General features: G+C 44.5%; 2 protein-coding genes across 2 annotated transcripts in view; one reads left to right on the forward strand and one right to left on the reverse strand.

Annotated features, from left to right (window-relative positions):
• Positions 1-13,975, forward strand: part of T265_00428 (hypothetical protein) — a gene marked incomplete at both ends in the record, with an annotated part of 49,721 nt that overhangs the window by 15,093 nt on the left and 20,653 nt on the right. Inside the window, 4 exons of the mRNA XM_009164201.1 lie at positions 7,073-7,153; positions 10,980-11,458; positions 12,705-13,171; positions 13,467-13,732. Of these exons, the coding sequence (XP_009162465.1) occupies positions 7,073-7,153; positions 10,980-11,458; positions 12,705-13,171; positions 13,467-13,732 (1,293 nt within the window). The remainder of the gene's footprint in view (positions 1-7,072; positions 7,154-10,979; positions 11,459-12,704; positions 13,172-13,466; positions 13,733-13,975) is intronic.
• Positions 1-13,975, reverse strand: part of T265_00427 (hypothetical protein) — a gene marked incomplete at both ends in the record, with an annotated part of 28,039 nt that overhangs the window by 11,991 nt on the left and 2,073 nt on the right. The window lies entirely within an intron of this gene.

Genomic DNA, 13,975 nt, shown 5'->3' on the forward strand with positions numbered 1-13,975 from the left:
AGACTCCTTTTCCCAAATGCAAGCAAACAGGTCGGACAGGCGCTGACTGAGGACCTCATTCCCGTCTTTGAACAGTGCAGGTGGAAGGTCATCCGGACCGGGAGCTCGGGGTTCAGATAATCATGCGGACGGAGGTTGATTGTATCCAGGAATCGTATATCAAGCCGGTTGCGTGGAAGAGTGCGAGACGGAATTCGCCAATAGGTCTAGTTGATGATCCAAATAATGTTGAGGTCCGTCTAACTGCCCCGAGGTTAAAGCTGAGGAACCAGGGTGCCTTTTAAATGATACGACCTTAGCCGGAGCTAGTTTACCTCACAGAGAACGTTCTCCTAAGGATTAAACTGGTGTGGATGTCAAGTTAAAGAATGAGGAAAAAGTGGAGAAGTTCGGCAGCGGGCCAACTTGGGTTGTAAGACACCAAGGAATTAAGCGCACACTGGCAAAAAAATGCACACATGCAGGCATGTATACATTATGCACTAAGACTCTTCAAGAGTTGAGACAAGAGAGTGCACCAACCAGTTTCTGTTTCAAGCGGTAAAAAGACCAATACCTTCTGCTCCTAGAGTCTTTTCCCCACAGGATTGTATTACCTCCAGTAACGTGAAAAAATAAGTCGCTCTGGAGTTGGCGACTATATGACTGTTAGTCGATGTATCACCTAGCCAGCAACCAAGTAGTCTGTAAGCCGTCGGCCATCCGATGTTTTGTCTTATCCAAAAGGTCAGTTCCTACCTTATTTGTGCCGTTGTGTCGGGTGACATCACTGTATGTAGGTTCTCCTTTTGTGGATTTACACCCACGCCAACGAGTTAGCGACTAGCTTTGGAACGGTCATATGAGAATATCGACAAAGCGATTAGACTGACCGGAAGATATAAGTCACCAACTACTTAGAGGTACCGGCAATGGCCAAACCTAAAATTGAACTTAAGGAGGTTATTTAGATTGGATGTCTTCGTTCTAAATTGGGTCATGGGATCACCCGTTTCCGTATCAGCAGAAGGCACTGAAAGAAGTCGAGTGGATTTTGGATAAGCACCAGGAACCACGAACGAACCAGTATGTGGCACGATATCGTTTTCCAAATGTGGCTGAAGAATCAGGTGGCTCCAGCTCTCCGTGATCACAATAATTTGTCTGATAGAATGGTCAGTGAAGGGCTCTACGGCAGCAGCTTATAAATGACGTTCAAGTTGACCGAATTCATGAGGCTTTGGTGCTTCAAACAAGTTGACATAGGATGTTGCTTGCGATATGGTTGAAATCAAAGCAGATGTGTATCACCATCCTAAACCGTTCCATCATGCTCACCATCACGAGGTCAGCATGTGTGCCTCCTCCCTCTTATTGCTACGGAAACACAGTAATAATCATATCTCCCTCTTTTTGCTTGGAGCATTTCCCCGCTTCCCCTTTTAGCTGTCGTGTATTTTCGAAGCTTCTTGAACTGGATGAAGCAAGAACATAAAGTTTGTGTCAAGACGCCATGCTACAGTGGAATGCCATAATAATTCCGTGTGTCTCGTCGTTTGGGTTAAATGGCGTGAGTGAGCACTGATTTTCCTAGTTCAGAATCAAGATAACCCAAACTACTTTCCACGTAATGGCCAAAATTACATTAATCTGAAACACAATACTAGGCAAGTTGCAGTTCACCAGCCGAGACCCATCCTTTCAGCCAAATACGAAGCTATCTCTAAATCCCTGCGAAATACGACACGAGAGTGTACCATTGCCTTCTTTCTGAGCTCTAAATGAGTGTATTCACTGGTCATCCGTTTGAACGAGGATTACACTGTTTGAGTGTACAGTGACTGATGCGTATCGAACGAACTAATAATTGTTGAGAAATTCACTTTTCTGATTACCGATGGATTGAAAACGAAGGTTTTCTCAATTCTGTCCTATGCATCTCACAGTGAGACCGTGCTTTACTGTAGTGTGACAATGACAATTAAATTTTACTGGTGGCTGTCCGTGTGACGTTCACTGGGTCTCGTGTACCAGGTTGGTCGATGGATAGAAGTCAGTCATTCTTATGACCCTTCAGGTTGTGGGTTGGAATACGTGCGTGAACGTATTCCTGTGTTTGTCACGAATTTTAGTGCGCGAAGCATACTCTGGAGCAGATTTCCTCGCAAACTTTCCTGACTCATATTCTCGACACTCGGCTGATAAATATTTGCCGCCCCTCCGAAACCCAGAAACAGGCTTTATTTGTGGTAATCGCTCATACGGTGCCTTCGTTATCTACGATATTCAGGCGATTCTACATCTACTGAAGTGGACTACTGCGGTGGATTTAGCTCCGTAATTGAGGCTTCGTTATTCAACCGGATCATCGTAGACAACCACCTTTGTGCTGTTTATTTGCCAACCTTCATAAGAATCCACACTAGCCGAGGTATCGTCCATTCTTTACTTGTAGTTTCTGCTTATCCACTAGCTGCCCCTAGCTATGATTCAATGAGATACACTTTATCGGGAACTACCCACTTCTGCCCAGCATGAGTTCAGATATTGTCCTGGTCGGCAGCGGACTCAATGAGCAGTTAGAACTTCTTAGTACGTCAATGGCGCGACTCAGTCTGTTTAGCTTGAACTCTAAATGTAATGACGCTGTTAGTCGTCCTATGCAGCCTTGTACTGATCCTCGAGCGCCACCTAGCGCTCTTCTACTAGTGAATGATCATGGAGCCACATTGACCATATAGCCATTAGTATCCGGGAGCAAGGCCTTATTCTTGATTATGAATCTTTCTGGGCCACTTATGTCCATTCATATGCTCAAGTGAGGAATTTTTGCGTGTTTTCAGGGGAGATTCAGGAGAACACCTCGTTTAGCTATCGAAAACCTTTCCGATTTAGTCCTTGTGAAAGCTTTAATGACCGCATCATCAGGTGGCGCCAATCATAAGCATGATGAGGTAAACAGTGCTCTTCACACAGCAGGAAACTCGCTGTGTGGATCCCCTGATGGTCCGACAATAACCACTGGATTTCAGAACTGTTGGTATTCTCCGTGCTAGGCATTATCTTTTTGAATGCCAAGGACAATTCATCCAGAAGGGTTGTTACACGCCAGCCCGAGCATAAACTGCATGTGAATGGAGAAACCTAGCGCATTCAAAACACTTTGGAATCTAGTGGAGCTGAGCGTGTCCGGAAAATTTTTCACAAGACGGGATCGGCTGTTAGTCAAGCCATGAAGGATAACGTTGGAATTTTACTATACAGCAGGACAATATTTGGGCTACATATTTTCAACACCGGTTCAGTTGACCCTCTGCGTTTCATTTGGGCCGCCAAATTCGAGCATTGTTCTTTAAATTTAGACGGTACTCCGATTTCTAACATAAGTATGCTGTTTCGCCTCGAAGCGCTATCAAACAACAGGACCAAATGAACTCTTATCTTCGTTCTTCAAACATGGCGGTGAATGTTTTTGTATCGCCTTAATCAATAATGCGTTCCAGCTAACTAAACCAGTCATTTCACTTTCATGCCGAAGAGTCCATAGGAACGACCGCTCCACTCATAAGAATATCAGCCTCAGCCGAGTTGTAAAACGACCTCACCACGCGAGACCCAAATCTGAGAGCACCAGACAAGACTTCCAGCAGGTATGGAGTACATTATATCAAGTGTTTGGGCAACGTCACGCTTACCGTCAACTGACTGGAGGTTTTCCTTGATATCAAAAGAATCTTGGACTCTACATGCGCGTGGCCAACAAAATATTCTCGAATTTTGTGAAGTTTTCGTACAATTTATATAGATAGTTCTGATCGCCTTAGGGTGCACAAGGAGCCGTCCAAAAGTTTTCTCACAACTAGTGAGGTTCGTCAGACTTGGCCCCTTCCCGTATTTTTGCGCAGCTCCGTCACTGATATCACCATACAGCGTACGATCCAAGGAATGACGGATCATCATCATCGACAGCATGACATCAGTGTTCAAAACCGATGCTTCACTACCGTAATCGAGAATCACATTGAGGGGAATAGTGATGGTGGTGATTTCTGTGACTCCCCTTGCACTTGGCTGTAAACGTTGCAGGAAATAGCGACTAATCGCTGTTCGTGGCGTTCATATTGTCAGTTTCTTTCCAAATCGTCTGATCGAACACTTACAGGTGTAGGCATCTCGGAATGCCTTTGATAGGCTAGTAGCAGGGGCGAGATGGCTCAGGGGTTAGAGCGCGAATTTACTGTTCGGTATGTCCGTGGTTCGAACCTGACCTCCGTCTCTCGACTTCTCCAGTCTAGGCTTGGGCAACCTGGCAATATCCCAGCCGTCGTACTTCCTTCTGGTGGGATGGCAGCCACCGAAATGGTGCTGCAGCTAAGCGATAAGCTAGCGATGCGTCCCTCCACTTTACTTTTCAGCCAAGGGCATATATGAGGTATATATGATGTCACTGCCTCTGACGATCACCATAATCAGAACGTTGGAAGTGGCCCCTTGTTTAATCCTGTGATCCATGCCTTCAAAGTACGTTTCACCCCAGGATTTCCCACTTCTATATATCTCTTTAAAACTTGGGAATGAGGAATTCGAGTTTATCATGAGGGTGCACTTCTCTTGACAGCTACCTAAACAATGACTGCACTGCGACGAATTAATTCACTGCAAGTATCACCAAGGCAGGAGTGATATTTACCAAAATTCATCGTCTTGGATGTTAGGACCGGGTAACACATAGGTCGCAAACGGCTGTTTTCGAAAAGTGGGCTGAATTAAATGGGAAGAATCTAGAAGGCTGATATTTTGGCAGCTGTAAATGATTGTGATAACGGGCGGAAGAAGTTGAAGCCTGTATGCGATAGCAGTAATGATGGTGCTGTATGTTAGACGTGTCCAAGGACACGCCAGCGTCGGAAGTGCCGCCAAACATTTGATACTACGAAATCTACTGCATTGCAAATAACATCTGAATGTGCAAAGATTTCTTCCTAAGTGAAAGACCTGATGATACTTGGTGCAAAGTGCGCTCGAAATCCCTTTGACACTTCGTGGAAATATGTTAACATTTCCTAACTCTGCCCATCCTACGACATCCACGGGAATCGATACAGCCGCTGCTACTACAGTGACTGAACATATCAATAACCCATATGTTTAATCCTGGAACGTTCAAACATCACCAGATCCCCGAAGTCAGGCTTCCACCATCAAAAGTTTGTAACATGTACCACATTTGCTTTGCGCTCACAAAGTGCAGCATCATACTCCGGTGTAAAGTGTTTGAATATGCCTCTAAGAATTTAAGGAGGGACATCGGTAGTTATATTGCAACGTACGTGCCTTTGGAGTTGCATTATCTCTGGCGGGATTGTAACAAACGAGCCTCAAAGACCGGAATTATTTCTGTCAGTCTGCGCCACCTGTACCATCAAGGAGGCATATCAGTGGGTCTAGAAAGACGAATTATCGGACTACAGTGCAGGCTGTATTGTCGTACGTCCTCGAGACTCGACGACTCCTTGCGGGAGCGTCACTCTAACGTATTTGACTACCAGTGTCTTAGAACTATAACTGGGGTTGGTCGGAGCCTGTGAATCAGCAGTGAGGTGATCAAGAAACGGTGAAGTAGAAAGCATTTCCCTGGAGGGTTGCATCTAGCACTGAAAGCTTCGGTGGCTGAGCTGCCTTACGCATGCCGAGTTTTTTTTATCGAGACGAGGTTTTTTCCGCACCCGATTCGGGATGGTGGAAACCCATAACTGGACGAAATATGATATAGCAGAATGGAATGACGTCACGAAAAGTTTTGACGTTGTTTGTGCTGTTAGTTTTCCAGGACGGTGCCAAATTGATACATGTGCTGAGATAGAGACACCTAATAATATGGCGAGTAATCAATGTCGATAGCATTCAGGCCTTCAGTTTATCCGAAACATCTGGCTGAGTGTTGGAAGTGCAAGCACCGCAGATGTTTGTGATAAGCTAGCGCTAAATCCCATTTTTACTCTTTATCTTATATGGCTATTCAAATATATAGATAGTTAAACGACGTTGAAACGCCAGTTTTCTCTTGCTACTGTAAATGATAACGGCAATGAGGTTCTATAGGTCGTTGAGGTCAACTGAGTCGGAGGCTGCCCGGACATCCATAAAATGTAGCTCCATGTAGGAACGAACCCCTCGGAGTGAACGGATCCTCCGACTTCCAGACTGCTTAGTACAGAATTCCAATAGATACTCAACTCCATATTGAGTATGTTAATTTCCCTGACATACCAGCCATTTTAGTATCACTCTCAGTGCTAACGATCTGGCAGTGGATCAACACAAACGCTGGTCAACAGTATTTAACTCTTCTCAACTTGTTAGGTTAGCTGTTTGCAACCTATAGCTGGGCATTCGGAAAAGAACAAATGGCTTATTACGAGAGTGCGATATGACAGCTGCAGTGAAGTTTGGAAAATAATTATCCATGGCGCGTTTGTCAGGACAGAGTAAACACACCTAACGACGTGCGGGTGACGCTGATTTAGACACTGTTGGCACGCCTCATAAACTGTGGAAGACAGAGCGGGGTAAACATAATTCAGCTGAAGTGGCTGACCATGGCCTGGTTTTTATAACAGAGTGAACATCTGCTTCCAATATCGCTAATACTTCTGGAGGCTTGGCCGCTATCGAACAATCAGCGATAGCCTATGTAGTTATGTAGTTGATCAGGACACCGCTGTCACATATGTTGTCACAAGAGAAGCTAAGCTGCTTGGATGTGGCATTGACCCAAGACAGGACAAATGGCTGATATAATATATATATATATATATCACGGGCAACAGTTTTTCAGAGCAACTTTTTATCAAGCATGCTGCTTGCAACTACCGAAAACGTCATACCTTTTGAGGTTGCTTTTATTCTGACAGATGCGTTGGAAGTGAGCGAAACCGGTACACCTGTGTCGAACTCTTGTGTGGTGAATAACGATCCAGCTATCGCAACGACACGTTTATTGGATCTGTTTCCTCACATTTCTGTTTCTCACAAGTTCTTGTCTAAATAAGAGTTCATTCTCACACAGTTTCGCTTTTCTCGCTTACTCTAGGAACCGCAAAGTCCTGGGCGCCGAGAAAATCCCGAAGATTTCATGAAGGCGGAGGAAAGTTCGAGAAACGAAACAAATAAAGTAAGCTTTTGCTGGCTGGGTAATCCAATGCAGTTTGATCCAATTCCAGTTTCACGAACGAAACTAGGTTTACGTGGGCATTCCCCCCCCCCCCCGCTAACCAAATGCCACAGGAGAAATTCTGCTAAACCGTCTGATTGCTTTAAACATGATGATGTTCAGGTCCTACTTGTTTCCGAGAAAGAGGCTGGGCGAATCTGGTTGGTGATAAGGCACTATCCGCTCCTGTAGTAGCCTCCTTACGGTAAAAGGTCCTAGTCAAAAAAGTTTCGCCATACGAAACACATCTCGTTTTGAAGGGGTTTGTTTCGGAGACTTTACTATCTTTAACAAAACTTTGTAATAAGAACAGTTATATGGACACTGACTCCCAAAAACCGTAAACATTCCAGCTGATCCACGTGCCAATTTGTTGTGAGATTTCCCGTGTCATAGTCCAGTGTTCACACACGGTGACATCTGTTCAGCTGGAACCATAGGGCAAGTGACGAATCATTGACGGTATCGTCATTCCGGTCATCGTGATCTGCCACCAGTACACTATGTCGCTGCGTGCATATTGTCAGTCTCTTAGTAGAACAGAACGTATGTATATCTGTGGAAGTTGGTATTGTTCAATCTCGATGAAGATAAGTGAAGCAAATCTATGCTGGAAAACCGAGGAGCACAGCTTTTTGGACACAACCGTTCGGCCACGAGTGCCTGGTCAGCAGTGTGATTAACTCGCATTTAGAGAGGACATAATGCTGCTCATCCTTCGATCACAGGGTCCACATCAGGTCACATTGGTTGACTGGTTCCCCAAGGAACGATTTATCAGATGGAAGCTTCACTCATCGGGTGAATTTTATCGTTCCCGTGAGGGTTCGTAATGTGAAGAAATTTCCATCAAAAGTCTCAAATTTCCTCACAGTACGAGTAACCATCCAATCTGTTGTCATAAGAACTCTTAACTCGGTATGTCATGTTAGTGTGTTGAGGACCGAGGCATTGGTGTGCTGCTATCATTATTTACTATGTGAGTATGAAACATCTAAGCTTTTTCATACACCTGTTCCGCTTTGGCTTATGAACTTTTGAGGAAGGCAGGAAGACTACCCAATACCCGACACATCCAATCTGTTGTCATAAGAACTCTTAACTCGGTATGTCATGTTAGTGTGTTGAGGACCGAGGCATTGGTGTGCTGCTATCATTATTTACTATGTGAGTATGAAACATCTAAGCTTTTTCATACACCTGTTCCGCTTTGGCTTATGAACTTTTGAGGAAGGCAGGAAGACTACCCATATACCCGACAGTATATTATATTTTGTTTTGAATGCTATAATTTATATCAGTAAAACTTGATTTAACTTGTCAATAATCTTCATCCTTGTCAGAGATTCAAGTCTGGGAACGTCAGTTAGTCAGCTGATCTAACCCGTCTTGTGTCCATATTTTTCGCTTTTTGACCAAGGAAAAACGAGTTGGTTCAAATCAATGACTTGGAATCATAGGTGGACTACTTTTGATGGCGTCATAATGAGGGATGAGGGGGTAATGGAGAAATTGGAACAACCCTGGTGGTCGGAGCAGCCCAAATACTGGCAGAGTTAAAGCAGTCTGCGACCGAAAGTGTCGCCCCGCCGAAGTTCTTCATTAAACTTGAATACAGTTTGCGGCCCTTCAATTAATGACTCCTTGATATGGCCGCACTCAATAACGTCGATGGCAGGGGATAGAATTCATTCCGTTTTTTCCGAACGGTAATAGCGATGGATTACTATGTTGGTCACCTCGAGTTTTACAAGAGACAAGTACACGACTACTGATACTGCTTTTCAGCACAAAAATAAAGTGCGTTTTTGGCTCACTTCTGGTTTGTTGCTGGACTTTACTGATGTGTCGCCGCAACCAAAGCGTCTAAAGTGCTTGATTATTCATACCGAACATACGAAGTTACCGACGCAGATATAGCTAGTTGAATGGAAATTTTCATGCACTCTACTGTTGAATAAGAAACAGGTCACCATAAAATACGATTTCGGTTTACTGACCCATTTTTATTACAACAAGTGACTCTAGCGGTTTTGTTCATATTTGTGCACTCTTGTCTGTAAATTCTAGAAGTACTAGGTTTAAAGTGTGTAAAAAAGTAGATGCCATGGAGCCTCCTGTTGATAACTCAGCGCCGTACATTGTTTGGGAATTATTTAAGTGAGCCTTTTTAGTCTACCTGTACTTCGCAATTTTGCATCGCAGAACGAGCGCGAGAAAAACAGTGGTGGTACTACTCATAAGAGGCCTATCCCTCCACGGGTCGTAATAACCAAACCGGCCCCTTTTCTCAAACGTCGTCAAGGCATGGCAGCTTGGTGCAGCAAAATAAGGCGACAAGGGCTTCCGGTTCGCGATCCAGCTGGAGAACTGCGCAAAAAGCAACACACAGTTCAGTCATCCATCATTCAGAACAACTCAGTTGGTTTCGTACAGCCAAACCAGGTGAGTTTACTTATTATCGACCTACCTTGCGTGACAGATTTTGTAACCTTGTTTGTCATTAGTCAACATCAGAGATAGCAACATCACTGTTGACAATGTTGCTACGTACAACTACAAAGTTCATTTTACCTTTTGCCTTTAAGTGATTAGAAGAGAAAAGAGTGGGTGAATAAGAGGCGTAATGCTATCCTACCGCAAGAACTCTGAGGTTCCTGGATCTCTGTACGCTCAGTCGGACATTCTCGTACAACAGTGACATCGATTAGTCGCCACCATTACCAGCCAAGCGCAAAGGGTGTCGGAGACCCCGGCTGGAAGGCTGACCGGACGAACATCACTTAAACTCTTCGTGGCCTGTTTCGGACGCGAAGAACAAGACTTGTCTCGGTAGACAACTTTTCGGCATGCGTGCGGAGCTATCGCGGTTGGTGGTACTGGGTGTTTTCCGCACAACAAAATACCTGTTTTCTAATTACCTCGTTGTGAATTCGTTGACATCCGGTATCCGACGCCAGCAACCCTTATGGGACATTAGTGGTAAAAAACCAGAAGACTCCTCACACCATTGGTCTACAGAAACCACGTCAAAGAAGTATACAAAAATACAATCCACACTGATACACGCTACCCTTGAGACCCAAGGACGCTACAAGTGACGTAAATTGGCGTTAATTTGTATTGTGAAAGTGCAAGATGCATGCGGGAAAGTGGTACGCTGGTGTTCAGTTTATTCAACAGAACTTGTGCCTGGCCTTCATTTTCAGAGTTGGGGATGATGTTGTCTTCGCACTCCAGATCGACCGGGTTCTCATAAGCAACGATTTGAACACCGGTTTTTGAATACCTTCCAGCGTTCGCCTCACTATTTTATCGACGATGAAGTTGATTAAGAATCGAGAGAGTGGATGTCCTTGTCCGACCTCACTTTTTGTGAAGAAAATTCTGAGAGAGCTCACCAAACATTCGGATGCTCGAAATATGTGAATATTAGGACGTTGTTATTTTCAAAAACTTTTCGGGCTTATGAGTACTCCGCAGTGTTCATCATACGTAGTTAATTTGAGGAGGAAAATCGGTCTTTGACAATTTTGCACCTAGAAGGTGTGATATGTCGAGTGCGGAATAATTGCCTTTGTAGGGCAACTCCGTTATGATGATCCGCTTTGAGAGAGGTGCTATTTACTACGTGGTGCATCACACCCTTTGCTCTTTCCAATTGTTTCTTAGAAGTTCTTTTCCCATGGTTCGCATCCATTAAGTATTTATCTGCTTGTTTTGAAAACTTTGCATTACATATCTACCCTGTTTCCCACCAATTCTGGTGCCTGTCATTCCGTTTTAGCGACACAGCTTGCCTCACGCTCATTCGCAAAACGTGGTGGGTGGCTTTTCTCCACCGACCCAAATATCTCCATTGCAAGATCCGGCCGGGGGTTTATTGTGTGGACTGATGCCATGGAAAAAGTCCATCAGCAACTCTAAGATTGAAATCGCTGAGCAGCAGCTAAATTCGCATTCACCTGCCAGTTCCGCCAGCAATATTGAGAAGCTACCTGCTCCGAACTCATCAGTGTCACAAAATGGTCTTCACAATGAGGTTAGTGATTTAGAGGAATTCGAGCTGTTGGAAGAGATCGCTGAAAATTCATCGTTCTCTAGTCTGACCACATCGTTTATATCGAAGTTGGGTAAAAATTCTCTGCGCGATCGTCTCCAACGAGCAGAGGAACGGATTGAAAAAATGTCGCTTGTGGATGGCTCGATGGCCTTCAATGGCAATCGAAATGCGGATATCCAATACGATCCTCCGGTTTTGCGAAGGTACGAAGCTGCTTCTTTTCGTCTTTGTTTCAGTCGTCTCGTTCAGTCTATCGATTGGTTTATTACGAAGCCCTATTTTCGCAATCGTAGATACAGCGACCCATCCGATTGTTGGTTCTCAGGTGCCTTGAGACAGAATTAGCCACACACACATCCGAGGTCAGACGCAGCGTCTTCGTCCGCGATCTTTCTGAGATGTTAGGTTGCTTTGCTAAATTCTACTTAGAACTTAAGCTCAACCAATCTGAAGACAACCTTCACGCTGGAAAAACACAATCGGCTCGGCCCCTCTTCTGCAGGATAAAAGGACAACACTCATGAGTCTGGAAGCCTTACACACAATCAGTCTGTCACAAGTTGTCTCGAAGCTGTAAGCTTCTTTATGATATCTTAGGTTGAGTTGACGTTGATGCCCCCTTGTGTCCCTCACCGCTGTTCCAAGTTGTGTTTAAATTATGCTTAACTCACATCTGTCATTCCTAAAGTACGAAATATCTTGGTTGACATTATTCGCTTGATACCGACCAATCTTATCATAATGATTCAGATCTTTAAATTCGTTGTATTTAGTCCATCCGTCGGTAGGTTGATGGTTCCAACGATTGCAACCTGAATATGGGTATCAATTCCTGCAGTACGCAGAAGATGCAGAATGGACCGAATGTTTTTTAGGGCGATTGCAGCTTGATTCACTCAACTCACTAAACATGTCTTCGATGGATTTCCGTGGTCCATAACTAGGATTATGTTTGATGTTATCAGGGTGTCTGCCGTCATTCGTAGCGTTGTGCAATGTTCTCTCCATGGAAAACCCATTTCTACTGCGTCTACAGAAGCACTCGTCGTCAGCCATGATTTGATGGGCGATGCTTCCAAGGGTAAGCCCACGGGATTACTCGAATTACCTGATTCTTCGTGACCGTGCTTTCCCCAAGAAGGGTTATCTGTACTCAGAAAAGTGCTCTGATAGCCAAATAAGGCGTGGTTCAAATAAAGCGAACTATATAGATGGATTTAGTTAGCTGAGCTGTGAATGTGTTTTTCATAAAAGGGACGTGTTGCAACTGTGTGGACCACAACGCCAACTTCCTTGACAGAATTCAAACAGTTTCACTCCATTTTCCCTGTTAGTTATCATATACTAACTACTCACTATCATATACTAACGAAAGTCATCTGGCCTATTACAGTTGAGGCACTCATGTGATTCTGCATCAGGATATTCCCGGTTTCCATGATGTTTCAGTCCTTTTTCTGTACCAGGGCTATTTGTACTGTCGTGGATAGCTATGCCTTATCGTGCTTACTTTGTTAGCCGAAACAGCGTCCATCAGTCGGCCTTACAGTCTACACCTGAGCGCAATATTCTCTCTACTGCGAACAAACATCGATCGGATTCAGGTATTGGAATTTTACGGTCTACCAGCGCGGAGCGTCCCACGGATGGTATCCTGGCGAAGGGTGGACCAAAGAAAGACAAGAAGGTAACCCGCTTTCATCTCGTCCGTGAAGCAACCTCAACTTCTCGAGAGGATGTGTCGTTAAATGGTTCAGCACGTGAAGTGCAAGTTGGGGAGACTCCAGCCGAGCAGCAGTTGAAGAGAGACAATACGCATGGTTCCATGGAGTTTGATGACATGAACAGCTGGAACTGCGATGCCACAAATGAAGTTCAACATCACCAACGCTCACCAATGAACGCCGGCTCTCCGCGTGAGTAATTTATCACAATACACATACCCATTCGTGTACCTAATGATTGCCATGACGCGAATTAAAATTTTCCATTCATTGCCTGTACCACCCTTTGAAGTAAGTGTATATGTTTGTGAATTTCTACTTTTATTTCTGTAGTTATTTAAAAGTCAGTTTTAGGAATCTCTAGTTGAGGTTCACCACACCAATTGCAAGTCGGTCATTCTCTTTAGCGCTTTTTTGAAAAAAGTTGATCTCCATGACGCAATCTTCATTCCTTCACTTCTTTCGTTGTGGTACGCTGTTGTTTTAGAATTAGCAAACGGGACCACCGTCGATGCTGAACGGTTTCCTCACGAAGCTAACAACAAGTCACCCTCTTCTGGGGGGCGGCTTGGTGAAACGTGTACGGCAACCATTCCTTTGGTCAAACGTCAATCGACAACTCACCGCTCACTTGGTGCTAGTTTACACTCGGGGTCCAAATCACCATCACCACAGAGACCAGCTGTGCCTTCTTACGAGACTGAGATAATCGCACTTGCAGACGAGTTTGTGGAAAAGTTGAAACGAGATCCGGTAGGTGGCTATCGAATAGTTGATTCTGTCTTGTTCTTATTGTCTAAGGGCGTGTTCCTTACTTGCCACCACTGACGTTCTTGGAGACCTTCTTAGTTACGTGCTCTTGCTGTATGTGACCTACTCCGAATTCGGTGCCTTTTTATTGACCCTTGGTTCACTTTCGCTCAAATAATTTTCATCTACTGTTAGAAAGCAATGTGAGATTTGCACGGACCGGAGCTAGACGGAATAGTGGTATGC

This window comes from Opisthorchis viverrini, assembly GCF_000715545.1.
Source record: "Opisthorchis viverrini unplaced genomic scaffold opera_v5_4, whole genome shotgun sequence".
In the NCBI taxonomy this organism is placed as follows: domain Eukaryota; kingdom Metazoa; phylum Platyhelminthes; class Trematoda; order Opisthorchiida; family Opisthorchiidae; genus Opisthorchis; species Opisthorchis viverrini.